Source organism: Chaetomium fimeti (assembly GCF_033439085.1).
Source record: "Chaetomium fimeti strain CBS 168.71 chromosome Unknown B0H64scaffold_11, whole genome shotgun sequence".
Classification (NCBI taxonomy): Eukaryota; Fungi; Ascomycota; class Sordariomycetes; order Sordariales; family Chaetomiaceae; genus Chaetomium; species Chaetomium fimeti.
The window spans coordinates 100,006-127,812 of NW_026944339.1; the positions used below are offsets into that span (position 1 = coordinate 100,006).

The window sequence follows — 27,807 nt, forward strand, 5'->3', positions numbered from 1 at the left end:
AATAGCAAGCTAGAGATGCCAACTGCGGTATTGTCTCTTATTTATATCCATCCTGCCCGAGCAACTCAGGCACAGGACTCAAGAGGGCCCCTCCCCATCCATACGGTCAACGGCAAGCCTCGATGGCCCGGGGAGACTCGATCCTGCTGCCCCATCCGGACGAGAGCTGAATCACCCACGCGCCGCCCGACTGCAGCGCGGGAACCTAGCGTGGGTGTAGGCGATTCCTGGTTGTGGTGTAAGTTCGTTGCGCACCCCGCCTTTGGTACCTTTTACTACAGCCATGCCTTGAAACAAAATCTGGGGTGACTTCGGATCCAACTGGTGGCCGAAATATCGGTCGCTGGCTCGGACCCGGCAACCAGGATTTTCACGGTGAACAAAAATGGAACGCGTGGGACGGCAGGCTTTGTGCAAATGTGACCGTGATGGTTTGCAGAAGGGCCATGCCGCATGGCCTAGACCCTCCTTCTCCAGTCAAGGGCCAACCAGAGGTACTTGCCACTACATTACCCGGTAGGTAAGGTTGGCCCCCATCGCGATCCGACCTTTGTTGTCCGGACATGAAGGTGGGTTGGAATAAAGTTGGACACCAAGGGTCAGTACCTTGGAAGTATAAAAAACAAAAGCCGGGATCTTGGTGCTGATGGTGTGGTACATACCCCGACTTGTTTCATGATTATCAGCATGGCGTGCTCTCTCCATTGTTGCTTTTATGTGGGTGAATGTTTAAGCCGCACCCAAATGCAACCATTCCACGCATGTAATGCAACGTCAACTTGGAATTCCAGTCAGCGACGCACCGTCAATAATCGGCTGCATCTATCACAATATTGGCAGGAGCCCGCATACGCTACCGAAGATAGCCGCGACACGCATAACAGACCGCTGACTATCTCCCTCCATACCTACTCAGCAAGGCACCGAAGCGGGGGAAATACGCCACCGTGCTGACATCTATCGTCTCTCTATCAATGTCTATCATAAGTCCGCATGAACGACCAGTGCGAGCAGCCATGGATCACCTCAACCAACTCTCCCCCCCGTTCTCCCAGCCTCTGTTCTGAATCTTATCTCTTTTTCCTATCTCCCTGACCGAGTCCACAAGCACCAACCATGCCGCACATACTCACCATCAAGCACAAGCGTGGCAAGCCGGGGGCAGCGCCCTACTACCCGCTCCAGCTCAGCGCCGTACCCACACCCACTCCCGGGCCTGGCCAGCTGCTGGTGAAGACGGCTGCCGCAGCTCTCAACCACAGGGACGTCTTCATCCGCCAGAACCTGTACCCCAACATCTCCTTCCAGGCGCCCCTCTTCTCCGACGCCTGCGGGGAGGTGATCGGCGCCGGGCCCGGGTGCACGCGCACGGCGGAGCTGATCAACAAGCTCGTCGTGCTCACGCCCTTCCGCGGGTGGGCGGCGGACCAGGCCGGGCCCGAGGACTGGGCGCAGTTCAGCACCATCGGCGGCGTGGGCCCGCACACGCACCTCGGCGGCGGCCAGACCTACGTCGTCGTCGAGGAGGACGAGGTCGAGCTGCTCCCGGCCCACCTCACCGCCGCCGAGGGCGCCGCGCTACCCTCGGCGGGTGTCACCGCCTACCGCGCCCTGCTCACCAAAGCGGCCTCGGCGGCCGGCCCGGGGAAGAGCATCCTCGTCACCGGCATCGGTGGCGGTGTCGCCCTGCAGGTGCTCCAGTTTGCCCTGGCGCTGGGCGTCGACGTCTACGTGACCTCCAGCAGCGAGGCTAAGCTGGCCAGGGCGCAGGAGCTGGGCGCCAAGGGGGGTGTTCTGTACACGCGCGACGAGTGGCCCAAGAACCTGGCCAAGCTGCTGCCGGCGGAGAGGCCGTATCTGGACGCGGTCATCGACGGGGCCGGCGGGGATATCGTGGTGCGGAGCGTCCCGTTGCTCAAGCCTGGCGGGGTGATTTCGTGCTATGGCATGACCGTGGCGCCGGTCATGGACTGGCCCATGCAGGCCGTCATGAAGAATATCGAGCTGAGGGGCACTACGCTGGGCTCGAGGGTCGAGTTCACGGAGTTTGTCAATTTTGTGGCCCGCCACGGGATCAGGCCGGTCGTTTCCAGGACTGTCAAGGGGCTGGACTGCGTTGATCAGATCGAGGCACTGTTTGAGGACCTGAAGGGCGGGAAGCAGTTTGGCAAGTTGGTCGTGGAGATTTAATCTCCTCTACTCCTTTATCTCGGTAGTTTTTGTTCTTAGGATTCCGTCTTCATGCCACTATGAAAGTCTAGTTGCGCGTCGTGTTGCGCGTCCACTTGCGCGTCCAGTTGCACCAGGCGATATAGAACGAATGCCGAATGATTCGATGCTGCCCAGCTCGGCTTGTCAGCTTTGCAGATGTGGAGTCATGGTTGACTCTGCTCGTTGTCAAGGTACCATGGAAGTCGTCGGGGTGGGAGGGGCGGGGGCGGCAAAGCAAGCGCAAGGCTCTGTGTTGCATTGCATATAATATGACGAGAGCCCGATAGCTGCCAGTCTGGGAATTCCCGCATAGTGGGACGGACTGGACGTCCGCTTAAACATGCATTGCATTGCCATGTTGCCGGGAGATAGGGCGTGTACGTATATTATTGCATCTACCCCGATACCTTTCGGCCGCATGAGTACTGGACTGTATGTCAGTGGCAGTGCGGCTCAGTATCTTAGGCTTGGCGACCATATTCTCCTATTCGAGCCGCGGAGTATCCAAATATACACACAAGGACGTCGAGGACGTGTGTCTCAGATCGGCCGGGTGGGGGTTGGCCGCGCGTTTGTTGTCAGAGTTGTATGCGGATTTGTAACCAAGAGGAGATGCCGTCCAGCCAATCGAAAGGTGCCCAATTATCTTGGATGATTAGCTCGGTAGGAAGTGAAGCTTTCCAAACTTGACGGGATTTCTAGTGTCGATCTATACTCGCAATAGGTTCCCGTGCGTCTGCCAAGCGTGACATCCTGATATCGTGTCCCATCATGGAACGTTCACGACCGTAAGACGGGAAATTATTATTTGACAGATAGGCGGATTGAAGCCGGGGATTATGCTGCGCTGACCGAAGTGCACTATGAAGATCGCCATACGTAGGAATGTACGTGTTCCGAGCCGGTTTCTGCAAGTAGGAGCAAAGGACCGAACGCGAGTGCGATTGCGTACTTACTAGGTACTTTACCTACCTAGGTAGGTAGGTAGGTATACTCATAGGAAGCGGCACGAGTGTGACAATTTGCGTACCAAAGACCGCAACTTGTAGGCCTATGGTCGTCGATAGTACATACAAACGCGGTACCTAGTATTCATCCACGGCGTTGAGCTCGGAGAGCGTCGGTACAATATTCACGCCGAGACTTGGGAGAAAGCTTTCAGGTGCTGTTTGCTTTTGTTGACGGCACTCAGCGCAAGCCATCATGAACGGAGAACATCAAGAGCATCGTCCTCGCACTTTCCGCCACCGACTTTCCGTCACCGTTATCAAGCTAGGTAGTTTTACGTGTCTATCTACATACTACTGACATCATGGCTTACGCTTTCCAAGCCATCGTCACCGTCATTCTAATATTTTTCACCAAGTTCGCCTACAACTACGCCCGAAATGTGTTCCAAGCGCGAAAGATTGGGCTACCAGTGATTCTTACTCCGGTGGACCAGGGCCATCTCCTTTGGATATTGCTCGCACCCCTCAACAGAGAGCGAATACAACAACTTTTACTCAAAGGGATTTGGAGCCGGGTTTCGCTCACGATATTTGGGTGGGAATTTCACGAGAAGTTGCGCCCATTTGACGAGTACTTGCCCGGTCACCGTGATGGATGTGGAATGGGGAGGTCATTCGTTCTGGTGGGACTACGCAAGACTGAAATCTGGACTGCCGACCCTGTGGCCGCACAAGACCTCATGACCCGGGCTCAGGACTATGAAGTACCCAAGGCCATGAGTTACGCGCTTGGGACGTACGGTCCCAATGTTCTCACCTCAAATGGCGACAGATGGAGGAAACATCGGAAGATCATCACAAGCGTCATCGACGAGCACATTATCAGGTCTGTCTTCGAAGAGTCTATTCGGCAAACTTCGATGCTCCTGGGCGATATTCTTACGCCGACGGATGGGAAGCGGAAGCTCAATTCAGCGGAGACGGTGCAACTGTTTGACATGCTCAAAAAGGTTACCATCCATGTGCTCCTTGGCACAAGCATGGGGGTGGACGTCGGCGACTGGGACAGGAGCAATCGGACCGTGGAGCCTGGATACAAGATGCCACATGTTGAGTCGCTCAACACCATGGTGGTGAGCATAGTGGGGGTGGGAATGCTATCGAAAGAGCTCCTCACGTGCTGGCCGCGCTGGCTTCCGTGGCACAAGAAAATGACGACGGTGGGGTGCGCGAAGATGGAGGTTGAAAAGCGCAGCAGGGCCATATTGAAACAAGAGCGCGAGCGGCGCGCTACAGGAGAGACAACGCCGAAACCCACGATCGTCAGCAAGATCGTAGGAGCATCCGATGAGGGCAAGGGCTCGGGCGTCGTTCTTACGGAAGCCGAAATGATCAGCAACCTCTTCATCGTGACAGCGGCAGGTTTTGAGACGACAGCAACCACCCTGGCTTATGCCATGGTTCTCCTGGCGCGGCATCCCGAATGGCAAGACTGGCTCCTGGAGGAGGTCGATGACCTCAGTCTCATCAGTGCCGGTACGGCGGCCAACGAGAAAGGGCTGATGGACTACTCGGCCGTCTTCCCACGCGCAACCCGGACGTTGGCATTCATGTTCGAGACACTGAGACTGTTCCCACCGGTGCCCCATGTGCATCGGGAAACCACGGCACCTCAGACGCTGCAGACTGCGACGGGCACCATCCACGTACCCGCTGGCACGAGAGTCTATGTCAACTCGCTGGCGCTGCACATTCTCCCGTCATGGCGCCATGTCAACCACCAGTCTGATCCGCCCTTCGTACAGGTGGCAGAAGCGTCACGGGCCGGAGCAACGACGGCCACTGGAGGCGCCGAAGCCACGGATGAATACGTGTTTCGGCCGTCAAGGTGGCTCAACCCGCCCGGCTCGGCCCAAGCGCATTATCACCCGCCAAAGGGCACATGGGTGCCGTGGGCAATGGGACCGCGGGTGTGTCCGGGCATGAAGATGGCCCAGGTCGAGTTCGTGGCTGCGATACTCACGTTGCTGAAACAGCACCGCATTGAGCGAGTGCCCTTGGGTGACGAAGACTGGGAGGCGGCCGGGGCCAGACTGGACGCGCGGCTACGGGATAGCCGCTGGGTGACAGTGTTGCAAATGAATGACGTGTTTGAGCCGAACGAGGCCAAGGGTGAGGGTTTGCGCCTGAAAATAGCCAAGCGCAGATCGACCGAAATATCTTAGTTGGGCGGCCCCGATCAGGTACAGGGGACGGCCGAGATAGTGGTTCATTGGCTCAGGTTGAACCGTTGAGGTTAGGGACTATCTGTACGGTACACGACATATAATACTGTGTAGCATGGAATTCGCGTCAGTTCAATATGATCTGCAACTTGCCTCTGCAAAGTCAAACGGGAGATTGGATAAGAAGATGCCAAAGACGCGTCAGCACCTTGGGAGGTGAAGGGGGAGAAAGCAGCAGAGCCGAACCACGGCCATTGAATCCCAAAATGAGAGATCCCTTTCTCCCACATGACGTGGATCAAACGGCGAGGACCCAGTACGAAGTAAACGAAACTCAAACTTGGGGCGCTCAGCCGTTCTTTCTCCTATACTGTGTAACCTGTGGAACTGTGGCCCTTGTCCTGAAAGGGATGATCTGCAACAAGGATTCAAGTCTGGGCAGACTTGGCAAGCGTATTATCCTATTTGGGACGAAGCCGTTGTGCCTCATCGCTTGTTCATGGCGGCGCTCAACACACATGACGCGTCCGGCTTGGGCTGGGCCGGTTGGTTGTCCTGGAACAATTCCAACGCCCCTGAAAGAATCTTGCCGTATATTCTTATTTTGTCTTTGAGCTTGAGCGCGTCATCAGGGGCAACGCGGCGGAATAGGGATCATGTCTCAAGAAAGTTTGACGCCCCAGGAATAAAAGAAACCTGAACCCAAAAAAGTTCAAGTAATAAAAAGCCAGAGGAAGCCCGACAACAAGACGGTTCAACAGCCACCCCAACCAACACTAGGTAGTCGCCGCCATCACTAACAGCCACCATCCCACGGCCAGGCTCGCCGCCGTGATCTCACTTCTTTTCCTTGCGTCGCGACGTTCAAGATGGCGTCGCCTGGAGAACCCGGTAAGACTGAACCAACCCACAGCATAGGTACCTCCCTAAGTACCGAGGATCCCAGTGCTAACGTGTTGCAGTCCTCTGGAGTTTGTATGTCTACGCCCCGAACCAAGGAGCGCCCATTTTCTTCGCCATCGCATATGGCATCTCGGCCGTCTTCCACATGTGGCAGTGCGTCCGCTACAAGGCATGGAAGCTGATGTGGCTGCATTCGCTCTGCGCGGTGTTGTTCACCGTCGGCTACGCACTGCGAGAATGGGGATCCTTCAACTACCTGTTCAGCCGCACCGACAACACGCCCTTGATCATGTTTATTCTCAGCCAAGTTTTTATCTACGTCTGCCCGTGAGTACTTCGTCGCCGAGCCCGAGCCATCGACATCCCGACTCTGACTGACATGGTGGGTGTTTGTGCGTTCTAGGCCCCTTCTCGAACTCTCCAACTACCACGTCCTCGGTCGCGTATTCTACTACGTCCCCTACTGCGCTCCTCTCCCGCCCAACCGCGTCCTAGCAACATTTGGTGGGCTCATGGCCGTCGTGGAAGCGCTCAACGCGGTGGGGGTTTCGCTCGTCGCGAACCCGTCTAGCGACTCGCAGTCCCTCGGCAAAGACCTGACCATTGCAGCCGTCGCCATCCAGGTGATCGTCATCGTGATCTTCGTGGTCATGGCCGGCATGTTTCACTACCGCTTCACCCGCGCACGGCTGAACTCCAAAGCCGTCAAGACCACCCTGTTCGTCTTGTACGCGAGTATGGCGCTCATCTTTGCGCGCTGCGTCTTCCGCCTGGTCGAGCACACGGGAAACACAAAGATGGATCTGGATGATATCGAGGTTTTGAGGAGACTCACCCCGCTGATGCGGTTCGAGACGTACTTTTACGTCTTCGAGGCGAGCCTGATGCTGCTCAATTCCTGGCTGTGGAATCTCTGGCACCCCGGACGCTTCCTGCCGCGGGATCTTCACATCTACCTAGCCGAGGATGGGACCGTGGTGACAGGTGACAAGTACGAAGATTCGAGGCCGCTGCTGGCCAAGACGGCCCACGTCCTGACTTTTGGCATTCTATTTCGCGACAAAACCAAGGGCGCGCATGGCATGCAGGAGCTGGACGACCGCCATTCTCCCGCCTGAGTGGCTTCGGGGTGGTTAATGGGTACTGGGTGTTACAGAGATTGTGATGGTTTGTGGGACTTGGAGTGGTTTGAGGAGCGGGAATGTGTGAGACAAGGGGACGAGAGCGCGGCGGGAGTGGAGGGCTTTTCGACTATGTATCTATCGGTAAGGTAAATTGATACCATATTTGTACCTATCCAGTCGTGCCGAGAACAGGCACATAGAAAGCCGCTACCAGTAATCATTAATACCGCTTTTTCTTTCTTTCTTGAGTTCGTTTTCTTCCTGAGCGCAGTGTACATCACGAGTCATATGGGTGTTGAAACCTTGGTGCATACATAGGAAAAGCTACATGTAGTGAGCTGATAGGTACCTACCTACTTTACCCCCTTCATCTCTTCAACGTCTTCAACCACTCCTTCACCGCAACCCGATCAATCTTGTGCGACAGAGTTCTGGGCAGCCTCTCTACAGCGATCCAGCTGGCGGGCACCCTGTCAGCCGGCAGCCGGGATTGTGTATAGGCATGCACAACGTCAATCCCCCGGGCGGCAATATCTGCGTCGGGTCCAATCAACCGCTGCAGTGAAACCCCCCTCGGGAGGCGGGGGTCTGCCAGGCACACCAGGGCAACAATCTGGGTGCGGCCGGCAATGATCTTCGCCGCGGTCACACACTCCCGTACTTGGCTGCACCCAACGATGGTGCGCTCTAGGTCCTCCAGCTGCACCATCTGGCAGCCGCTTAACTTGACACGATTGCTGATGCGACCAACAAAGGAGATGCTGCCATCGCTGTTGTACTTGGACAAGTCGCCGGTACGGAAGAAGCGCGTTGCCTGGCCGCGCTTGAGATCGAGTGCCCACTGAGGTCGGGGAAGGATGGAACCGTTCCCAAAGGAGGCTGAGGCCGTACCAGGACCTTCGATCACGAGCTCGCCCACCCCGCCGAAGGGGGCTAGGTCGTTGACGTTGCTAGGATTTACGATCCAAGCCGCGCAACCGACCGGCATCCCGACGTTGTTGGAGGAGAAGCCATGATGCACATCCGGGGATATTTTCGAGACGATGCTCAGCGTCGGTGCCGCTGTTGCACCCCACCGGTTAAAGAGCTGGAAGCTCCTTGCCCAAGTCTTGTACGTCTCCGTGTCGGCTTGTTGTAGCGGCTCACCGACCGAGACCAGCGAGCGCAGAGTCGGAACACTGGCCGGGGAGAGTTCCCGAATCACGCTCGGAGGCAGCATTGCGAAGTCAACTTTGGCGGACTTGATGAAACGCGAAAGCCACGAGCCTGTAGACTCGCCGCTGTTTTCAAGGGCGAGGGGAGGAATGCAGAGACATCCGCCCGAGAGGAGCGCACCGAACACTTCAAGCGCGCTGTTCTCCGACGCCAAAGACCAGAACTGAAGCATCCGGGTGGCCGGTCCCCAACGAAACCGTTGCGCATGGCACGTCAACGCTGAAGCCAAGGAGCGGTGCTCAAGCAAGACGGCTTTCCGAGTTCCAGGGGTGTTGTTATAGCTGGCGTGGAAAACGTACGCCGGGTCCTCCGGTTGGCTGGTGTTTGTGACAACTTGCCGCTGCTCCAGCGATGGAGGTATCTCGGTGATGGATTCAGGGGTCATCACGAAAATTTCAATCCCACGGCCAACAATGGCACGGGCATATTGGGCCGATAAGGTCAAAATGAGCCTGGCCCCCGTTTCCAAGAGCAGATCCATATTTCTCTCCCCCGAATTTCTGTTGTCGATGGGAACGCACACGCCGCCAACTTTGAGCACGGCAAGAATGGCTACAATGGCCCATGGCGATCTGTCGATGAGCAAACCGACCCGGCTGGCGGTCCCCACACCCTTCAACTGCAATACGCAGCCGAGCCGCGAAGAGAGCCAATCCAGTTGGGCATAGGTCAGATTCCCATCGCCCGCAGTGGTCACTGCCATTGCCTTCGGCTGTGCTCTCGCCTGGGCCGTGAAGAGTTCATAGAGGGTGGCCTGCACGGGCTCAGGGATGGTCTTGTTCAGCTGAAAGACCTCTTCGCGCCCCTGTGGATCGAGCAAAGGCAAGTTGTCCAGCTTTGTCTGAGGGGACGCTTCTGTCAACAGGCGGAATGTGTGGCTGAACTGATTTAGGAGGCGATCGAGTTGGCGGTCATCGACCACAGTGGCGTCCACTCGCGGCCACACCTCGATGCCCTCCCCCGTAATGCTGAAGATGAGCTGCAGTGGGAAGAGGCCGTTGAGCCACACCATTCTCTCCATTTTGATTTCACCCTCCTCGGCTGCGTTGGCAAATACCGCCGGGCGGACGTTGAATAGTGCTGAGAATGCGCATGCGCTCTTTGCAGCTCCGCTCAGGGCGGCAATCTTCTCCAGAGGGTAGTGCATCAAGTGTGGGTTTTGGTGAAGTTGGCGGATTGATGCGGCCCGGTCCTTGATGAGCTTGTCGACCGTCATCGTTCTCCGCTGCAGATTGGTCTGCATGGGTATTTCGGTGACCGTTGGACCCAGCGTGTTCTCGAGGCCGTCCGGAGTGGGAGTGCGGCCCGACAGGACGTAGCCGTAGGCCACGCTTTCGCTATCGGTGTAGATGGAAGCTGTCAAAGCCCATGCCGCCTCTAGGAAGTGGGGAGCGTGCGTGGGTGGGAGTACACCCGTCTTGATGCGCTCCACATGGAATTTTCGAGTCGGTTTCGAGACAACTCGCGGGGAGGTGCGTGGTGATTCGGGCTTGAGGAAGATGGCCGGAGACCCCTTGAACCGTGACGCCCAAAAGCCTCTGGCTTCCGTCTCATCGACATTGAGACACCGCGAAACAAAGTCCTTGAATGGTGGTCGTGGGCTGACCTTGATCCGAGACTTTGGACTTTGCAGGTATGCACCCGCGATATCCACGTTCATCATGGCGTCCCATGACCAATAGTCAAACACGGCATGGTGTTGCGTGAGCACCAAGAACCTTCCGATAAAGGCAGTGCGGAAAAGGGGCATGCAAAGACCCATCCGATGGGGATCTTGCTGTAGGTAGCGCTCCACATCCTCGCCATCAACACCAGGATGATGCTCTGTAACATGTTCCTCACTCGTGACAACCTGCACGATGCCGCCCAGGCTTGCAGAGCGCACGAGTCTGGTGCGTAAGATGGAATTCGTCGCAACGACCTTCCGCAGGCACTCGCAAAACCGGTCGATGTCCGCCGTCGGCCCGAAGGAGATAATGAAGTGAAAGACTTCAGCCCGGTTCTCAGCTATCATGCTCTGCTGGAGTGGCAAACAAGTGTATAGGTCCTCGATGATGCCCGTTGGGATGTTGCACGCGTCGGCGATCTCGACAATAGTGTCGTCGTCCATCTCGGCGATGGACGTCACCGGGTGTCGTGGTGCCTCGTGAACTGCAATTGAGCCCATCCTATCTCGTTGATGACTGGAAATCCTCTGGGTAGTAGTTTGTGCTCAACCCTATTCTAAGTAGGTAGTGAAAAGCCCATAGGTTGGTACGTTGTTTCGCCTACAGTTGCAGAGCAGAGTTCGTGTAGGTACCTACAGAGTGTCGTCAGGCACGGGGGCAGAGGAGAAAAAACGGCACTCGCTCATGCCTCGATGCGCTCCAGCCTTGCTCTCTACGCCTCCACAAACAGTCCAAAACACCGTCGATCTGCCGGTTTAGGCCCCCACCGCAATATCCTACGGGTTGTGTACACAGCATACGTCAATTCCTTGAATGTCCTTCTCGTACTACCACCCGAACGGTTCCGAGGTGGGGGTTACCAACGGAAGTGGAAGTGAGGGCCCAGATTCTCACGGTGTATGCAGAGTAGACCTGCAAACCTGGGGCTCGGAGTTTGGATGGGGAGTCGACCTAGTGTACATACATGTACCTGCTTACGAGGGGTCCGCTCGTTCGACTCTTGTCCGCCACCATTGGAGGAGAGGGGTTGGCCTGCAGTACGACCAATGCTGGGCACACCGGGCCCCGGACATACCCCGGACGCATCACTCGGTAACATCTCCCACAAGGCTGCTGCAGATCCCGGGCTTGGCTGTAGCATTGACTGTTTTGGGGAGCGTTCGAGACATCACCGCGATGAAAACCGTCTTATCAAGCAAAGACTTGGCGCTTCTACTTTCCTAGTTGAGCCGGTATTTACACTTAAACAACCGGTCTGACTCATCCCAGGCGACCTCTCCATGGAGATCTTCTTATCCCGTACTACGCCCCGTTCCTACCGTGTCCTGCGCCGTTCATCCCCGTTGTCAGCTTTGTTACTACTGGTTACCATGGTGCACGGGTGGAGATCGCGACTCGCGAGACGAGGTCGGTCCCGAAGAATTTCATACACTGGGGAAACCAAGCTAGCGGTGGTGTTTTGGACCTGCAGCAACCTTCGGCTTCACCGGGTGCTAGCCAACGAGTTGTAGACGTTCGTTGGGGGAACCGGACGGGAATCATCAAGTTGTCCTCGCCCCCTCGAATGAGGACGGGAATATTGTCCCGAGCATTACGCAGTAAACCAAGTGTCGCGGAACACCTCTCTCTCGTCACAGTCAAACACTCTGACACTCTTGACCCTGACCAGTTGGTTTGATCCCTAGAATGGCAGTACCAGAGACATTCATGGCCGGTTCGGGCATTACTTTCAAGCCTCTCGCGCCGACCTTTGGCGCTGAGGCCATCGGCGTCGACTTCTCCCAGCCCGTGCCGAAATCAACCATCGACCTCATCCGGAATGGCATGGCCCTCTATGGCATGCTCGTATTTCGCGCAACGCAGCTGGATGACGCCGGCCACGTAGCATTCGCCAGCCAGTTCGGTGACTTGGACGACCAAACCCCCTGGCTCGCCCCCGGTCAGCCCTATCGTCTTGGACAATGGACTCAACTGAGCGATGTAGGCAACATCGAGGCTGACGGCCAGGTTGTGCAGAAAGACAGCATCCGCTACCAGATCAACCAGGGCAACAGACTGTTCCACGTTGACTGTAGCTACAACCCCCGCCGGGCGGGCTTTTCTATCCTGAGGGCTCATACTCTCCCTCCCAGCGGCACAGGTGGCGGCACTGCCTTCGCGGATTCCCGCACTGCGTACAACGACCTGGAGGCGCAGACCAAGGAGAAGATCAAGGACTTGGTCCTCTGGCATAGCCTGTGGCATTCCCGGCGTCTGGGTGCGCCCGACAGCGAGATTCTGCAGGGCATCGACCCGGAGGCGCACGCCATGGCGCGGCACAAGCTTGTGCAGCTCCACGAGCCCAGCGGTCGGATGACCCTGTACGTTGCCCGGCACGCCTTTCGGGTGGACGGGTGGACCCGGGAGGAGAGCGAGCCGGTGATCGGCGAGCTGCTCAGCCACGCCAGTCAGGACAAGTATACTGTACAGGTGGAATGGGAGAACGACGGTGATTTGATCATGTGGGTGAGTACGTTCGAGTAACATTAGACGTTGGGAAAAACGCTGACGACGAGATCGAAAACAAAATACAGGACAACACTTGCGTGATGCACCGTGCTACTGGCGGCGAATACCAAGGAAAGTACGTGCGCGACATGCGGCGGGCTACCGTTCTTGACTCGTCCTCTACTGCTTGGGGTCTGAACGATCCGAGCGGCGAGCGGTCCGGCATGTTTGCGTCCACCACCAAGAACACATCGTGGGTCAAGACTGAGGGAGGAGGCGAAACTGAGGTTCACGCCTGACGCGGAGGCTTAGCGGAGCTTTGGGAGAGGTGCTTAGGCACTCAACGACAAGATCGGTAGAATCTAGGTACACAGGTAGTTAGTCGTATTATTTCTGGCTATATTCGAATCTCAGAGGCCGTCACATTTCTTCTCATGTTGATGTGATGATTCTCGACCATTGATTGGGTCCCTGCTTCCGATACATATGAAAACAATTGAGGTGAACACACTCTAAAAAGACACAATACTCTACATGTAATGTAGTCTAAGGACTGCCTGGGGCTGAACCCTCACCTGGAGCGGCGCTCATGATCCGACTCGTGTCTACCGCAATCTGCATGACGAACGCATAAGGCCGGTCAAAGCACGCGTCCCACCGAGTTTCCCCCGACGCCCAGAACCTCTCCAACACGACCTTGGCCATGAGCGGCGCGTACGTGCCGCCGTAGCGGGCGAGGACGGGCAGCTGGGCCGCGACGAAGTCCCGCATCTCCTGCACCCCACAGCCGCCGTGGACGTCGTGGGCATGGGCATGGGTCTGGGCCGCCTGCACACCCAACACCACCAGCGGCCAGAGCGTGTACCGTTTGATGGGCGGGCACGTGGCCGCCCGCGCGAGCAGCTGGTGTAATAGGCGGGCGCGCTCGGCACACTCGGCCCGCAGGGGCGGGGTCGGGACTAGCACGGACAGGCTCTGTAGGGCGGACGCCCAGTACAAAGCCACGGCAGCGTGGTAGATGCGGCCGACCAGGGCCCAGTCCTCCCGCGCGCAGGGTTTGGTGTCGGCCCAGTGCTCCGGGGAGAAGCCGTGGATGCGGCTCTGGATTTCGTAGGCTTCTTGTGCCAGTTCGGCGTGGTGGGTGTGATTTGTGGCCCGCCACCGGAGGTGGTTGATTCTGATGACCTCGCCGAATAGCGGTGGGGGGCACATCTGGAAGGGAGCGAGGCCGGTGCCGTACGACCGTAGGATGACGTCGAGCGCGGCGAGGTGTGCTGGGGTCATGGAGAGATCGGACGCGGGACAGGTGGTGTTACCAATAACGGCCATGCTATATTATGGGACGCGTGACAGTTAGTATCAAGCCGTGTTGATGGCCCCTCAACCCCGGGTCACACCCGTGGACGGTGTAGATCGGGGGAAGATGTAACATACAAGCAGAGGAGGAGGAGCTGCGGCTCCAAGATTTTGGAGCTGGCCAAGGCGGCAAACCCGCCACGTAATTGGATCAGCTTGATGGCGCCCTCGAGGTGTGACCGCCAGTTTAGGGAAGCGCCCTGCTGAAGCTGCGGAAAAGCTTTATTAGGATTTTAAGGGCTCGCATTGTTCGGAAGTGATGGCACTTACGTCAACCAGTAGGAGGGTCACGATCCCGGCAATGACAACGTCACCTGTGCGGTGACTCTCCTGGTTCAGCAACTCTCTCAGAGAGCGAATGGCATTGCCCCGATGGACATAGAACCTCTCCGCCAAGGCCCTGTGGTCGACCCGCGAGTCGCCCCAGGCGCGGTTCATCCGATGGCTGAGGGCCATGCAAAGCATCCCGCGTTGCAGGTAATCGGGGAGGGAAACGGCCTCCCTAATGAGGGACGGCGATATCCGATATATGGCGGGGTTGTCTCCGAGTTCTCGGATAGGGATTAGATCTTCGTAGATGCAGACGTTGTCTGGTAAGGCCTGGTCAGCAATGGGGGACACAGCGACATAAACTGCAGTAGATACAACTTGCAGTACTCTGCAGCGTGAACCACGGCATCAGCGTCAGTATTCACGCCGAAGCGCGGGATGCAGTCGTAGACGACGCCATTAGGGTAAGCGTGTGGCGCCGGGCTTGGATGACCCGGGAGCTGGCTCGGCGGTTCGGCGGACAAAGCCGGTGACCCTTTTCGTCTTCGAACTCGAGATTTCACTTTCCCAGGCGCAAGCCATACCAAGCGCGTTGGCTTGACGTCGCCGTATCCAGGGCACACACCCCCGGCTGCCGTGCACCTGTTGCATGCTGGTCTCGTCGAGTCGCAAACAACACAGCGCCGAAGGCATTCCCAACAATGTCGCTTCGGATTCTCTCCCATTTCGCCATGGAACACTGGCTCGGTGAACGAGTGCACCCGGCCACCCCGAGGTGCTGCCGTACGGCTTGGGTCGTGGGTTCCAGGTTGGTAGGTGGTAGTAGGGAGAGGTATACGTAATTTCTCCAAATTCGGTGGGGACTGAGCCGAATCGAAAGGACCGGTGCCCGTTTGGTGTCGGGGACCCTGCAAGAACGGGCGGGAGTGGCGGGGCACGATATTGCCCTTTGTCTCATTGGCGAGAGAGGTGGGACACGGCCCAGGCAGCGGGACAAACTCCAGCCCGATTTATTGGTGCATACAGTCACAGGCGGCGTTAACACCGTCAACCCGATAAGTAATCGATCGTTCTTGCTCTCGTTAGGCCATTTTTTAGTATGTCGCTGACAACGCGTCTTCTTTCCGGCCTGGACTCGGGAGAAGCAACAGGGGGGTCGAATCAAACTCATGGCTGCTCTTTACCCGGAACTCTGTCAACCACACACATGCAGGTCGTTCTTTCCGGTGCCCCAATGGGCTTATCGGTGTTATCACTGGTCTCATTTTCCCCCGGAATCTCAGCATCAACCAGGAACTTGGAAGGAACGATAGGTACGAACTCTTGCCTCTTCCCCCCCCGTTTCTGCAGGTTGCCTGGGCATGTTGTAACTTGGAAATAAGGGAGAGCCATGTCCGGCCCGGCGGCTCCTGCTTTCTTGACTGGTGCTGAACCAATGCGTTTTACTGCGAGCTCGTTTGACAGACCGACCATGAAGTCTGCCGCCATCGCAACCGCCCTTGATAAAATTGCCGGCGCCTTGCCCAAACCCGAGGGCAGCTGCTACTACTACTAGACCCAGGTTGACGGTGAAGCTCAGACACTAGGAGACGGCGTGCGCAGCTCAGGTACCTATGTAAGTGATCCGGTTCATTACACTGAACAGGGTGAAGACAAATTTGGGGGCCCTTCCGATATGAGTATCTAGAAAGTCCCGGGAGGTCGACCCCGGCCTTGTTTTACCTCTCCCGCCGGCAATTCGTCACCCCTCTACTTTCTCATTTGCCGTATTCGCCGACAGCCTCGTTCCGCTTACGGGGTAACGACAACCACCCCAAAATAGCCCCGCTACATAGGTACTCTCAAGGAGAGCCGTGCCCTGAACATCAAACTTACATGCCAGCCAGTGCACGACATCCAGAACTAGTATTCTGTACACCGAGTACATGGCACCCCACGAGGGCTGAGGATCATTCATGTGGAACAATGGCACTAGAATAGATAGGTAGCCCGTTGACGGCGGCGACGGCGGAGAGCACCAGGGTGTATGTTGCCCTTGCATCGAGGCAGCAGTACCTCGAGCTAATCAATGAGATATATCTTTCGGCATGCGGAGAAACGCCCCTCGTTGAAGGAGCGGTACAAGGACGTGCGAGTGGTGAAGGGTGTATATTGGGCATTATGTTCGGCTACATGTGCCGAGAAAGCTCGAAGAACTAGGTACCTTGGTAATTATGCAAAGAAGTGTCGACTCCATACTAAATCTCAGCAATGGCCCTCCAGCTCCTTCTCCGTCCATTCCCACAACCTTCTCGCCAGCTCCTCATCCTTCCCATGCGCACTCGCTTTCCCGGCCACGCCGACCGGCTGATAATACTCCCCGCTCACCAAGCCCTCGGTCGCGACCGACGCCCACAGCTGGTTCCGCACCCCGCGGTCCACGGGCGTGAGCAGGTTCATGTTGACGGCGGCGCGCGAGAGCACCCGCACGACCGACGGCACCCCCGTCGCCCGCTCCATCAGCTGCGTCTGCACCACCCCGGGGTGCACCGCCGCCACCGTCAGCTGCGGCTGCGCCCGCGCCAGCTGCCGCGCCCACAGCACGTTGGCCAGCTTGCTCTGCCCGTACCGGCCCAGCGGCCCGAGCGCGTCGCCGTCGGTCTTGAGCGCGTGGAACACGATCCCCGCCTTGGGCGCCTGGTTGTGCCCGTCCGACGAGAGCGAGATGACGCGCACGTCCGCGACGGCGCCCGCGAGGGACGGCTGCTTCATGGCGTCGTCTGTGGTTGTGGCTGTCTTGGTGAGCAGCGGGAGGAGGAGCTTGGTTAGGAGTGCGTGGCCCATGTGGTTCGTGCCGAACTGCTGCTCGTAGCCGTCTGTTGTGAGCCCGGGCGGCGTGGCCATGATACCGGCGTTGAGCATCAGGATGTCGAGCCGGGGTGAGGTTGAGAGGACCGTTGCCGCGGCCTTTTTGATCGAGGCGAAGGAGCCGAGGTCGAGCTCGAGGACTTGGATGGCCGCGTTGGGGACTTGTTGTCTGATTTCGTCGATCGCCGCGTTCGCTTTTTGGACGCTTCGCGCGCCTAGCCAGATGAGGCGGGGGTTATGGCGAGCGTATTCGAGAATAGCTTGTTTGCCGAGTCCGACGTTGCCCCCTGTGACGAGGATCACTTTGCCATCGAGGGACGGGATGTCCTTCTCGGCTTCGAAGGGTACCGACTTTGATGGACAGAACATGGTGGTAGTTGTGCTGCTCCGGTGGGAAGGTGGTGTACTGATGTTCTGGTGCAGACTGAAAGAAATGTCTTGGAGGGTGATATTGTCATAAAAAGAAGATTGAAATTCGGAAGACTGCCTTCGACAACCAGCCACCTTTATAGAAGGTGACGCGTCACAACTGTCTCCCGAACCCGACCCCTTCAGGCCGCATTCGACCGTCCTCGGACCAACCATTCATCTCGAGATCGGACAAAGCGAAGCCCCGAACGAGGCGGCCAGTATGATATCTCCGTCTTCAGCGGGCCTAACCTTTCCTAAAACGGAATACAATCGAGTGGGGCCATTGACAATGGATCCTCTTGGCTGCCAATCATCTTACTTACAGCCCCGTCTCCCCTGAGCGCCGAGTCGGCTGAGTGAGACGAGACGAACGTCACCCCTTTCTCGCCGTCAACATAAAAACCGCCAGTCCCTATCCGGAAAACAATGTAGTCTGGCTAGTGAAGGTCCGAAAGAAAATACACATCTTAACCCAGGCTGCATCATTGGCAGCACCCGAGCCCGGTTGTGGCTTTCGTATCGGCAACATTCCCTTTTCCGAGCTGCGTCCACGGTGACATCCCGCCCATATCCCGAACATATCATATTGCGCGACCCCATGGCGTCCGTAACTCAGAGTGCGTTCAGTGTGGACATCTATACATCGTACGTATCTGAGTTGACGGTCCAGCAGACTCGGGTGACCCCTTTATCGTTACTACCTCCCTTGCAAAGCCTGATCCGACAACACGCCGTTTCATCCGCAGCCATGTCATGCGCGGGAAGAATGCGGGCAAATTCAGGAATGAGCACATCATGCAGGGCCTGCAGACCGGGCCGAAGCGCAGAAGTGCCGTGGGCCAGGCTACGCGCACCCCCGGAGCCCGACACGAAGGAGACGAAGCTGAAGAATCTGTGGACGGCTGGACATTGGTAACGCCCCACAGAATCGCATCGGAACTTTCTCTGCAGGGATATGGCGGTGAAATGCAACCATACGTGTTGCGGCTCATACACAGAGGTAGGTGATGAGCCGCTTGGAGTGTCTTGTCATGTTAGGGGGACATGTTTGTTGACGGATTCAAAGCATTAACCGTCATCAAGCCGGAAATCTACGCAATGCATCACCTGACAACCGCTCACCCCGACGACGACAAGATGTTCTGCTTCCCCGACCTTGCCCAGCACCCGGGCATCCTCCATTCCACCCTCTTCGCCGCCCAAGCCTTCTACGACTTGGCCACCGCCCAAACTTACGGCCCCATCGCCCGACACCACTTGGCAAAGGCGCTTACACACTTGCAAATGAGCCTCGAGGACAAGAAAGAAGCCGTGGAATTCTCCACCATGGGCGCGGTAGCGTCTCTGGCCATGTCGGCTATTGTAGCCGGGGATTTCGAGACGGCCGTCAAGCACATGGACGGCCTAAAGAAGATCATCGACCTCCGCGGCGGGATGCCGTCATTCAACCAGGGCAGCATGATCGGCCACAAAGCTCGCGTGTAAGCCAACCCCTCCCCCCATATCCACACCCCCACCCACGCCCATCCCCTACTAACCACCCAACCCTGGAGACAGCATCGACATCGGCCTCGCCATGGGCCTCGGCCACGACCTGCGCTTCACCGCCGACGACGACATCTCCTGGTCGCCTCAGATCGCGCGCGGCCAATCCGCCGGCCGCTTCCCCGAGCTCGACGCCGCCGTGCCGCGCCACATGCGGCCCGATCCGCGCCTGCTGAACGTCTGGGCTGACCTGCGCGAGTTCTCGCGCCTGGTCAACGACGCGTCGGAGCGCCGCACCAAGATCCATGTGCAGGTCATGTTTCGGCTGCGGACGTCGGTGCCGCATCGGTTGTTGAAGCTTAGGCTTGGGGGGGAGGGGGTTGGGGTGCTGAGTCGGGGTGGGGTTCGGGTTGCGGGCGGGGTGCCGAGGTCGCCGGTGTTTCTGCATGAGTTGTTGAGGCTGGCGATGATGGCGTATGCGAAGATGTTGTTGATCAAGCTGCATGGGATCGGGAAGAAGATGGTTGTTTTGGTGGATGGGCTGACGAATGTCTTGACGACGTGGGAGGCGGACTTGGAACGCCGCGAGGCAGATGATGGTGGTGTGGCTGGAAAGATGGTGGGCGCTTGGAAGTTGGTGCTGTGGAGCGCATTCGTGGCCCATGTGTCGATCTTTGAGGATTTTGGCGAGCACTGGCTGAACGAGCTGGTGACGCGGGCGTTGTCGGTTCTGGGGCTCCGGACCTGGGATGAGACGAGGGAGATGCTGAAGGAGTTCATGTGGATCGATCTTATCTTTGGCCAAGCGGGGGAGTGTCTGTTTCAACGGTGCTCGGTTGTGGGAGGTAATTAACGGGGTACCCTGCGATGGGGTGCAGGGTTACGGTTATGGAGGCTGGGGCGACGAGAAACTAAGCCATAGATAGAACAGCGAAGTGTTATTCGATTCAACCGTCGAATTGCGGATCAATAGGGATGAGAAGGACAAGAGGGACGCATGTACGGGCATGTATTAAACATACAAATGAAGCTATGTACACGAAACCACCCCCCCCGAGACCGTAGTAGGTCTGTTCCACCCCATCGCTAGCATCGAGTCGTACTTGACTCTGTACACCCCCCATGGCTTACAGGCACTGAGAGTACCACTGGTTGGAAGCCTGGCAGGTCGAGCCGCTCTGGCAGCAAGTAGCCCCTTGCCACCCCTGACCGCCACACTGTGCCCACTTGGCAGCGCACTAGGGGTTCCGTTAGCATGCAATCCTGTGTAGTCTGCGTCAAGATGCGTCTGGGGCCCTGGACTCACGTTCCCGGTGTTGCCGCCGCCGTTACCGCCGGTAGGCTCCGGAGTTGACGGCGTCGTTTGCGAGCCACCGTCGCCACCACCGCCAGAAGTGCTGAGCTTGCTCTTGACAAAGGTGAGGGCCTGCTGGCCGTACTTGACGCCGTATTGCTGGTGGGAGTTGGCGTCGTTGCCCGTGCAGCAGTAGGGGTCGGTCGAGTCACAGTAGTTCTTGATCTTGGACGCCGAGTTGGAACCGCAGACGTAGCCGCGGGGGCGGGGGGCGAACTGGGCTTGTGGGTTAGCCTTTTGGGGCATGGATGGAAAAGGGGTAGGATTCAAGGGGGCGCTTACACCCTGGGCGGAGCAGGTGCCGACGTTGTAGGACAGGCCGGCGACATAGCGCGGTGAGCCCATCAGAATGACGGCCTTGATTTGGTTGAGGGCCGAAGACGAAATGGGAGGAGCTGTCGAAGTGATACCGGAGCCGCTGTCGGGACCACCGCAAACGGCGTTGTCCATGATTTGACCGCCCTATTGCTTGTCGGTTTACTACCGCCGGCTGTGACGCGAAGACAGGATATCACTCACCTGGGAATACCCGACAAGCACAATCTGGGAGTTGGGGCACCTCTGGTGGAAGCTGTTGACAGCCGACGCCACAGCGCCGGTGCCTTGCCTTGCCGAATCGCCATAGCTGACGCCACCACAGCTACCCTGGCCTCCGCATGCTGGGTAGCTGATAGGCTCAGCGGTAGCCCCGGGGTAAGCACCCAGAATCAGGTTGACGACCTGACCGGCGGTGCCGTAACCCGGCGACACGGTAGTCTCGCGAGCACCGAAGACGTGGATCTGCGGGCACTGGCGCTTGGCGAGGACAGCAGCATCCACGGCGTCCCCGTCGACGGGCGACCCGCTGACGAGCAGCGAGCGCGCCGTCAAGAGGAGGAAAGCAACCTTGGGAGTGGGCCACATGTTGGTGAAGTTGATGGCTGTAGTTGGGGGGGGAAGTAATCCGAGAAGAGGATCGAGTCTTATACCCTTCGCCACGAACGAGCCCCTCCTGCCTTTACGACTGTTGCTAAACAGGCAATTGTGATCAGGGGTATTAATGCTAGCCTATTGTTCCACATGCCCGGTTGCTACCTACCAGACACCAGTAGCGTCCTGCAGGACTCCAACTCCCGTCTGTTGCATTCCGCTCCCCCGCCGAGCCATTCTAGCTCAGAAGAACGGCCCTGCAAGACTCGTTGCTTCCCCTTTTTCCTCGTGGCTCCCGTTTATGTGGACCGCGGTGGGCCGTTGGTCGGGATGCCGTTCCGAAGTGGGACTGGTGTTTGACATGAGGCTCGGAGAGCCTTCGAGACCGTTTCCTTGCCCCGGACAATCCCTGTGAGCAAGCATCCCCAGCCAGCCAGCCCTACTATTTTTGTTGATGCCATGCATGTGGTGAGTTGCATTGGTGGGTCATATCCGAGGTTCAGGGATGTTTGTGGGGAAGTCATGTGGTGGTTCGTGGTTGTCTCCCAGGTACGTGGGATGTTGCATGAATCTCCCTTCCTGTTTAGTGCAATCCCCTTGGTCCCAGTACCCGGTTATTTGAACGCGAGCTCAGCGTCCGATGCGGGGAGTTCTGCTGCAGAACGGCACGACGGCGCCCCAAAGCCCAGCCGCGGCCAGGGAAGATCCGAGGCTGGGGGTTAAGCCTTTAGCCTGAATCGCTACCCAAACTCTCAGCGCTGTTCGATGCAACGGCAAGTTCCATTGAGCGGTTGCCACGCAATGCTTCCGCCGTGTCGTTTCCAGGTGCGGACGAACCTCCGGCGGTCAAAACGGGCTGGGTGTAATCGCAGGAGGAAAGTGCTCGAGACGGCCATAGAGTGCCCAGCCTCCCAAATGTCCACCGTTAATGAACGGCGAGGGGGCCACTTTGTTGCCGAAGCGGGCAAACGCGAGCCATCTAACGTGTCGGAAGCGTGTTGAAAGCTGGCTTTCATTGTTCAAAGGCCGAAAGGAAGGTAGGCAACCAATACACCATCAGGTGTATAAAATGCCTAGGTGAGGACCTCGGTCCCCAAGGGCGAGGGTGCTCCGAGAAAGGCCACCCGTTCCAAATCAACCGCTCATGACAAACCTGTTACATGGACCCACGGGGCCACTGTACGCCAGGGCAGAACGCATGGGCCTTGATGAGAAGGTACCGTCTCGGTATTATTACTTGAGCTCACTTGAGCTTCCATACCTACCTAGGTACATTTCACGCTAATACCATGCCCTTTTTTCAATCTTGTTTTCTTTATTCAAGCTACTTATCTCTTCTACAGCCCCAACAACCAACCTACTTGAAGTTTGCGTGAGACCGAACTCTTGACTATCCCCCCCCTATTTCGTTCGGTATCGATGCAGATTCACTTTTTTTCACCTTCCATTTCGACTCTTCCGCGAACCGGGTTTCCAAGTAAGCACACTCGCGCTTCAAGCCGCCCGCGGCTGCGCCATCAATACAAGAGGGGCCACTCAACCGGGGCTCTTATCTTTGGATACACCTTGGCGTCCTCCATACCGTAGTTGACACCACAAATGCCCCAAGGGCTCTCGGGTAACGGCGACCTCGCTGTGTCCAGTAAGTCCAACAGCCAATCAATAAGGTTGGGCAGCTGGCGCTTTTCCTCCCCCTCTGCGAGTATCGCCCAGTACGTCGCCTCCTGCACATGAACCGGCGCACCGTTTGCAGCCGGGTCAATGACGCGGAGAACGGCGAAGTCGCTCATCACGGGCCTGGTGAAGATAGCCCCGTCACGCGCAAGTATGTCGGTATAGGAGAGCTTGGCGCAGTATTCCCTTGTAACACACCCCGAGAAGAATTCCTTTGGGTTGGGGATTGGGAGAGTCGGACGGCGTACAATGCGGTACATGGACGATTGCTTGTTGTAGCTTGACCAAGGATCGGTTGGAGATCTCGCTGCGTCCATGATCCTCAGCGTCACCGTCTTCAAGACGTCGGGTGCTTGATCTTTAAGCAGGCTATTTATGAACGACCACATCTTCTCGATCCCAAGATCACCGCTCTCTCTGAGGATGAAGAGGTCGAGATGAATGTGGCGGAGCTGGTGGAAAACGTCGAAAGAGTCATCGGTCAGCGGTCGTTGGCCCCTGAAGATGTTGAAGAATTCCACAGGTAAGGGGTCCCAATCACACCCTGGAGGCCGTACATAAGCCGTCTGCGAGTTCATGGGGACGGCCTGGAAGTCCTGGCCCAGCACGTCCATCCGAGGATGGAAATAAACTATCGCCATGGGTTTTCCTCGCGCAACCGTAACAGGATAGACACAGCGTAACATTTCGTATTGCCGAAGCCCAACTTGTCGGGCTTCGACCGACACCTCGAGTAGGGTTGGGATACGCGTAACCCGCCAGGAGACGGTCCGCTTGTAGGTCACGGACCAGAAGTCAGACGAGCTGTGAGACAGAATGTTAACCCTGACAATTCGCGGCTCGATCGAGTCCTCCCATATCATCATCCGCAACTCAGCTGGAAGTCGAGAGAATAATGGGAATAGCGGTTGGCTTTTTTGCTTGTCCATCGTCGGGTTCTGGGCGTCGAGGGAGAAAATGAGGGGTCGATGAGTTAATGTGGATGGGTGAAGAATATGTTGGTGTGAATGGGTCAAGAATGTTGGTGTGGATGGGTCAAGAATATGTATGTTATTTGAAGTATACGTTTCTTTTTAATATTATCCCGTTCAAAGAACCCTGTACCTGAATAACCATTGTGTTGGTAAACAAGATTTCTTGCTTTTAAGCCGCAATGAGCGAGGCAAAGCCGTGAGTGTCACTTCCATTGTTAGTGGAAGCATATCGGTACCATACGTGAGCCACGAGCGGCCACGTGAACCGCCCTTCTTAGCTCAGCTACAGCCCTGGTGTCTTGAACTCTAACACTTTCACGGCCGTACGATGTGAACCACTAACCCCCGCTTGTTCCACCTACCGTCTCTCGTATGATAGCTTGAACTATGGTCTCGAGGTTGAGCCTGGAAGAAGACAAAAGAGATAACTGCCAAACAAAGGGCAGCCTCCAAACACAACAACAAAGCAACCGCGTAAGGAGCACAGCTGGTGGAGTGGCGAGAGAAAATATGAGTGTCCATTGTCCCTTCAGCAGTCCATATGAGTAAACAGAACCCTGCTACGCAATAACAGGCAATCCCCCAATGTGTGGCGACTCCTATCCCATCAGATTCTTTTTCGCCTGAGAAAAGGCGTTGCTGGCAACTTGGAGGTATTTGCTTGTTCTTTTAGACGTGAAGCGAACGCGCTGAAGGAGAGGGGTGGATGATTTAGGGGCAGCCTTTTGGGATCATATCCCTGAGGCCTTGAATGGGTCAGTCAGTGAAGTATCAACATCTGGTTTCATTAATTAGGATACTTGTTGAGTAGAGAATGATATCAAATCGGACACCGGAACAAATCTATTGGCTGTCTCACAATCTCATGTGCCACCTATATCCCAGTCAGTCCCTTGACCTCGTGTAATTCGGCTGTAACGACCTAACTACCACTAGAATGCGGCGAGGTCAACCGGTCTCGATGTAGAGTCACTTTTTCGCGGGTTTCTTGTCAGCGACAGTTTCCCCGAAAGCTTTTCCGGCCGCTTCAAACAGCGACTGGCCGGTTGCCGCCCCGAACACGCGACCAACGATAACCTCGGCCGGATCAACGCTACAGTCCTCCTGTCCCCCAGCAGCCCAACCCCTCCCACCACCAGCCTGCCCCAACCCCTCCACCGGCCCCCCCAACACCCCCTGCACAGCCCGCAGCCCCTCCCACGCCACCCGCACCGCATCCAAATACCCATGCTCCAGCACAGGCACCTCGGCATGCAGCAACAGCGCCGCATGCCTCAGCGGCGACGGTTTCGGCTTCGGCTTCGGCTTCGGCCCTGCCTTACCCTCCTCTCCCACACTCGCACCCGCACCCCTATCCACACGCCTATCCGCACCACGAGCACCCCCGCCGTATACCTTCGCCATCAGCGCGTGGCCCGACCCGACCAGCATCTCAACTAGGTCGGGCTCGCTGAGCGAAAAGCGGCCGTGCGGATCGCGTAGACGTGCGATCACGGCGCGGGAGAAGGGGGCTGGGGGGGTCAGCTCGAGCTTTTGTTTGCGGGTTGCGAGCGGGGTGTTGTTTCTGCGGTTGCGGGTGTTGGCGGGTGCGGTGTTGGTGATGGATTCGCCGATGGCGAGGCTGTAAGCGGATAGGTACTGGGACTTTTCGGTCGGGCGCTTGCCGCCGAGGAAGAAGGCGGTGGCGGGTTGGCGGGTGGTGGTTAGTTTGAGGGTTCCCAGGGAGGGGATGATGCCGGAGGTGGTGAAGGCGTGGCCGAGGTGGATGGCCGCGGTTAGGCCGCCGAGGTTTCGCTCTAGGGTGAGGGCTGTGTCTTGGGCGATGGCGCGCTCGGCGAGGAGGAACAGACCGCAGAGAACTGGGTGCCGGCGGAGGGTGAAGAAGGAGGTGGTGGAGGACACGCCGGCGTTTCGGTTGGCGCGCTTGAGGGTCTGGAATATGTCGGTTTGCGCCTGGGTTGCATGTTGGCGCATGCGCTCAAGAATCATGCGGTTGGCATCGCCTGGGAGAGCCGTGGAGAGCGCCGACATGCTTTGCGTTGTGGAATCGAGGAAGGTTTGCAAAGCGATCAATGGGCTTCCCGACCGGCCGGAGTCGTGGAGTTTGGTGTGGATGGCGTGGAGAAGGTCGATCCCGAAAACGACGGATATATAGAGCTGCTTTTCTTCGATACAGCGGAACGTACTCCTGCTAAGCTCATCGAAGAAGGGTATCTGGTCCTTTAGCGACCCGATGAAGTGAAGCTCGGTCGCCGTCTCCATGACGAACGCGTTTAGCTTGCTGCGCTTGTCGCCGACATCCTGCTCCTCCCACGGCGCCGCGTATGAGTGGTCGCCGTGCTGACCCTCCTGGGTACCCAAGCGGTTACCGGATGCATTCTGGCGGATGCAGGCGTTGGCAAACCAGCTAGTCATCGCCATGAATGTGGTGTAGTATACCTTCTCCTCCAAGGCGTAGTCGTTGGGCATGTTGGTGGTTTGGCTTGGCCCAAGAAGGAAGTAATAAAGCGGCAGGTAAATGTTGCCATCTAGAAAGGCAGCGGTCGCCCGTTTTGACATGTTCATTCCCCCGGACAGCCCTTGGATCGCGTCCTGGCGCCGCGCGGTGTCTGCCGACATGATCTTCATAATGCTTGCGTGAGCGGTGTCCTCGAGACCTTTGGCGAAGAGGAATGCCATATCGGTGGTTGCGGCCGCCGCCGCGAGGTCGAGTCTGCCGGCGATATATTTATCCCACTGCTCACGGACATGGTTGGCGAGGCTTCGAAAGTCTTCCAGTAAGAGTTGGAAGAGCAGTATTGCTTCTTCGATGGGAGGAATGTCCTCCGCGGCGTAGGTGTATTCGACCTCAGGATCTGATAATAGAGCATGTCATTAGACAAGACACATAAAGTCAGGACTGTATCAAACTTACCATTGGATGAAATAAATTCGTGGCGTTCCACAGTGTCCAAATCCTCTTCTTCTGGGATGTCTCCAATGTCTAGAACCGAGAAAGTGGCTGATAAACGAGACTCCTGTAGCGTCCTTTTGTCCACTTGGGCCACCGGAAAGCGCTGCAAGACCTGTTGTAGCTCGCGGAGAACACCTACAAAGTGGCCATGGCGGTTGTCATCAGCCGTGGGTGGCCGGGTCCCACTCAACCCTTGGGAATAGCGAAGGCGGAGGTCAATGACACGGCTAAGGCCCTTCAGGATGGATCTTGGCACGTGGACTCGCCCCTGCTCTTCAAGCCACTGGGCTAGCGAAACGAACTTGACAAGTGGCAAAGGGTATGCGTTAGCTGTTCTGCTTTCCGGACTCCGCTCGATTAGCTCAAGGGCGCACCCTTCCGCTCTGGCGGTGACCACGAGCCAAGATACAATGTAACTCGTCAGGTCCTTGTATTGGCGATAAACGGACTCGGAGTAGCTCATGGTGGTTAGTTCCTATTCGGTTAGGTTGGCGTAGGTGTGTTGGTAAGATATGGTGGTAAATTCTCGATATTGCTGGTCTAGTTGCAACAAAGACAACAGTTGAGGGATGGGGAAAGAATATGAAAGTCTCTGTCCTTTTCTACCACCCGCAAGGTATTTAAAGTGCGTCTTTCCCAAGCCTTTGGTATATAGCTTCGTCTCGTCCAACACAGTGAACACTCACGCTGTGTGCGATCTTAGGGAAGGGCAGGTCACCATTGCCAGTGAATAACATGTTACAAGGTACTCGTTGTCGGGATAAAAGTATGAAATAAAGACTGGCTCTTTCC

The 27,807-nt window shown here is 57.0% G+C and overlaps 12 protein-coding genes across 12 annotated transcripts; 6 read left to right on the top strand and 6 right to left on the bottom strand.

Annotated features, from left to right (window-relative positions):
- Positions 1–13: 13 nt before the first annotated feature.
- On the top strand, positions 14–396 carry B0H64DRAFT_410767 (uncharacterized protein; the record flags this gene model as incomplete). The annotated part of the gene is made up of 1 exon (XM_062804807.1): positions 14–396. A coding segment is annotated over one exon (296 nt), but the record flags the coding sequence as incomplete, so codon positions are not given.
- Positions 397–719: 323 nt separating this feature from the next.
- B0H64DRAFT_410768 (oxidoreductase) lies at positions 720–2,427 on the top strand. The gene has a single exon (XM_062804808.1). The coding sequence runs from the start codon at positions 1,117–1,119 to the stop codon at positions 2,188–2,190; it is 1,074 nt and encodes a 357-aa protein (XP_062654347.1). The 5' UTR covers positions 720–1,116; the 3' UTR covers positions 2,191–2,427.
- Positions 2,428–3,212: 785 nt separating this feature from the next.
- B0H64DRAFT_349541 (cytochrome P450) lies at positions 3,213–5,622 on the top strand. Its single transcript, XM_062801401.1, has 2 exons — positions 3,213–3,487; positions 3,543–5,622. The coding sequence occupies exons 1-2, from the start codon at positions 3,415–3,417 to the stop codon at positions 5,384–5,386; spliced, it is 1,917 nt and encodes a 638-aa protein (XP_062654348.1). The 5' UTR covers positions 3,213–3,414; the 3' UTR covers positions 5,387–5,622.
- A 295-nt stretch (positions 5,623–5,917) lies between these two features.
- On the top strand, positions 5,918–7,663 carry B0H64DRAFT_410772 (uncharacterized protein). The gene is made up of 3 exons (XM_062804809.1): positions 5,918–6,277; positions 6,349–6,616; positions 6,693–7,663. The coding sequence occupies exons 1-3, from the start codon at positions 6,256–6,258 to the stop codon at positions 7,405–7,407; spliced, it is 1,005 nt and encodes a 334-aa protein (XP_062654349.1). The 5' UTR covers positions 5,918–6,255; the 3' UTR covers positions 7,408–7,663.
- On the bottom strand, positions 7,664–11,157 carry B0H64DRAFT_410777 (uncharacterized protein). The gene has a single exon (XM_062804810.1). The coding sequence runs from the start codon at positions 10,793–10,795 to the stop codon at positions 7,781–7,783; it is 3,015 nt and encodes a 1,004-aa protein (XP_062654350.1). The 5' UTR covers positions 10,796–11,157; the 3' UTR covers positions 7,664–7,780.
- An 845-nt stretch (positions 11,158–12,002) lies between these two features.
- B0H64DRAFT_331530 (putative alpha-ketoglutarate-dependent 2,4-dichlorophenoxyacetate dioxygenase) lies at positions 12,003–13,081 on the top strand (the record flags this gene model as incomplete). The annotated part of the gene is made up of 2 exons (XM_062801009.1): positions 12,003–12,800; positions 12,869–13,081. 2 exons carry the CDS (start codon positions 12,003–12,005, stop codon positions 13,079–13,081), a joined length of 1,011 nt encoding a protein of 336 aa, XP_062654351.1.
- On the bottom strand, positions 13,074–15,291 carry B0H64DRAFT_48651 (fungal-specific transcription factor domain-containing protein). Its single transcript, XM_062808309.1, has 4 exons — positions 14,791–15,291; positions 14,409–14,728; positions 14,217–14,347; positions 13,074–14,112 (listed from the first exon to the last, which is right to left on the bottom strand). Exons 1-4 carry the CDS (start codon positions 15,131–15,133, stop codon positions 13,329–13,331), a joined length of 1,578 nt encoding a protein of 525 aa, XP_062654352.1. The 5' UTR covers positions 15,134–15,291; the 3' UTR covers positions 13,074–13,328.
- A 1,122-nt stretch (positions 15,292–16,413) lies between these two features.
- On the bottom strand, positions 16,414–17,624 carry B0H64DRAFT_451238 (uncharacterized protein; the record flags this gene model as incomplete). The annotated part of the gene is made up of 1 exon (XM_062807155.1): positions 16,414–17,624. The coding sequence occupies one exon, from the start codon at positions 17,622–17,624 to the stop codon at positions 16,653–16,655; it is 972 nt and encodes a 323-aa protein (XP_062654353.1). The 3' UTR covers positions 16,414–16,652.
- A 405-nt stretch (positions 17,625–18,029) lies between these two features.
- On the top strand, positions 18,030–20,201 carry B0H64DRAFT_427390 (uncharacterized protein). The gene is made up of 5 exons (XM_062805781.1): positions 18,030–18,283; positions 18,340–18,666; positions 18,733–19,147; positions 19,224–19,753; positions 19,831–20,201. Exons 1-5 carry the CDS (start codon positions 18,265–18,267, stop codon positions 19,902–19,904), a joined length of 1,365 nt encoding a protein of 454 aa, XP_062654354.1. The 5' UTR covers positions 18,030–18,264; the 3' UTR covers positions 19,905–20,201.
- A 77-nt stretch (positions 20,202–20,278) lies between these two features.
- Positions 20,279–21,408, bottom strand: B0H64DRAFT_331425 (carbohydrate esterase family 5 protein; the record flags this gene model as incomplete). The annotated part of the gene is made up of 4 exons (XM_062801000.1): positions 20,279–20,389; positions 20,458–20,721; positions 20,788–20,967; positions 21,025–21,408. 4 exons carry the CDS (start codon positions 21,406–21,408, stop codon positions 20,279–20,281), a joined length of 939 nt encoding a protein of 312 aa, XP_062654355.1.
- Positions 21,409–22,931: 1,523 nt separating this feature from the next.
- B0H64DRAFT_436250 (uncharacterized protein) lies at positions 22,932–24,089 on the bottom strand (the record flags this gene model as incomplete). Its single annotated transcript, XM_062806181.1, has 1 exon — positions 22,932–24,089. Exon 1 carries the CDS (start codon positions 24,015–24,017, stop codon positions 22,932–22,934), a length of 1,086 nt encoding a protein of 361 aa, XP_062654356.1. The 5' UTR covers positions 24,018–24,089.
- A 905-nt stretch (positions 24,090–24,994) lies between these two features.
- B0H64DRAFT_478708 (uncharacterized protein) lies at positions 24,995–27,478 on the bottom strand (the record flags this gene model as incomplete). The annotated part of the gene is made up of 2 exons (XM_062808263.1): positions 24,995–26,917; positions 26,977–27,478. 2 exons carry the CDS (start codon positions 27,476–27,478, stop codon positions 25,032–25,034), a joined length of 2,388 nt encoding a protein of 795 aa, XP_062654357.1. The 3' UTR covers positions 24,995–25,031.
- Between the last annotated feature and the right edge of the window lie 329 nt (positions 27,479–27,807).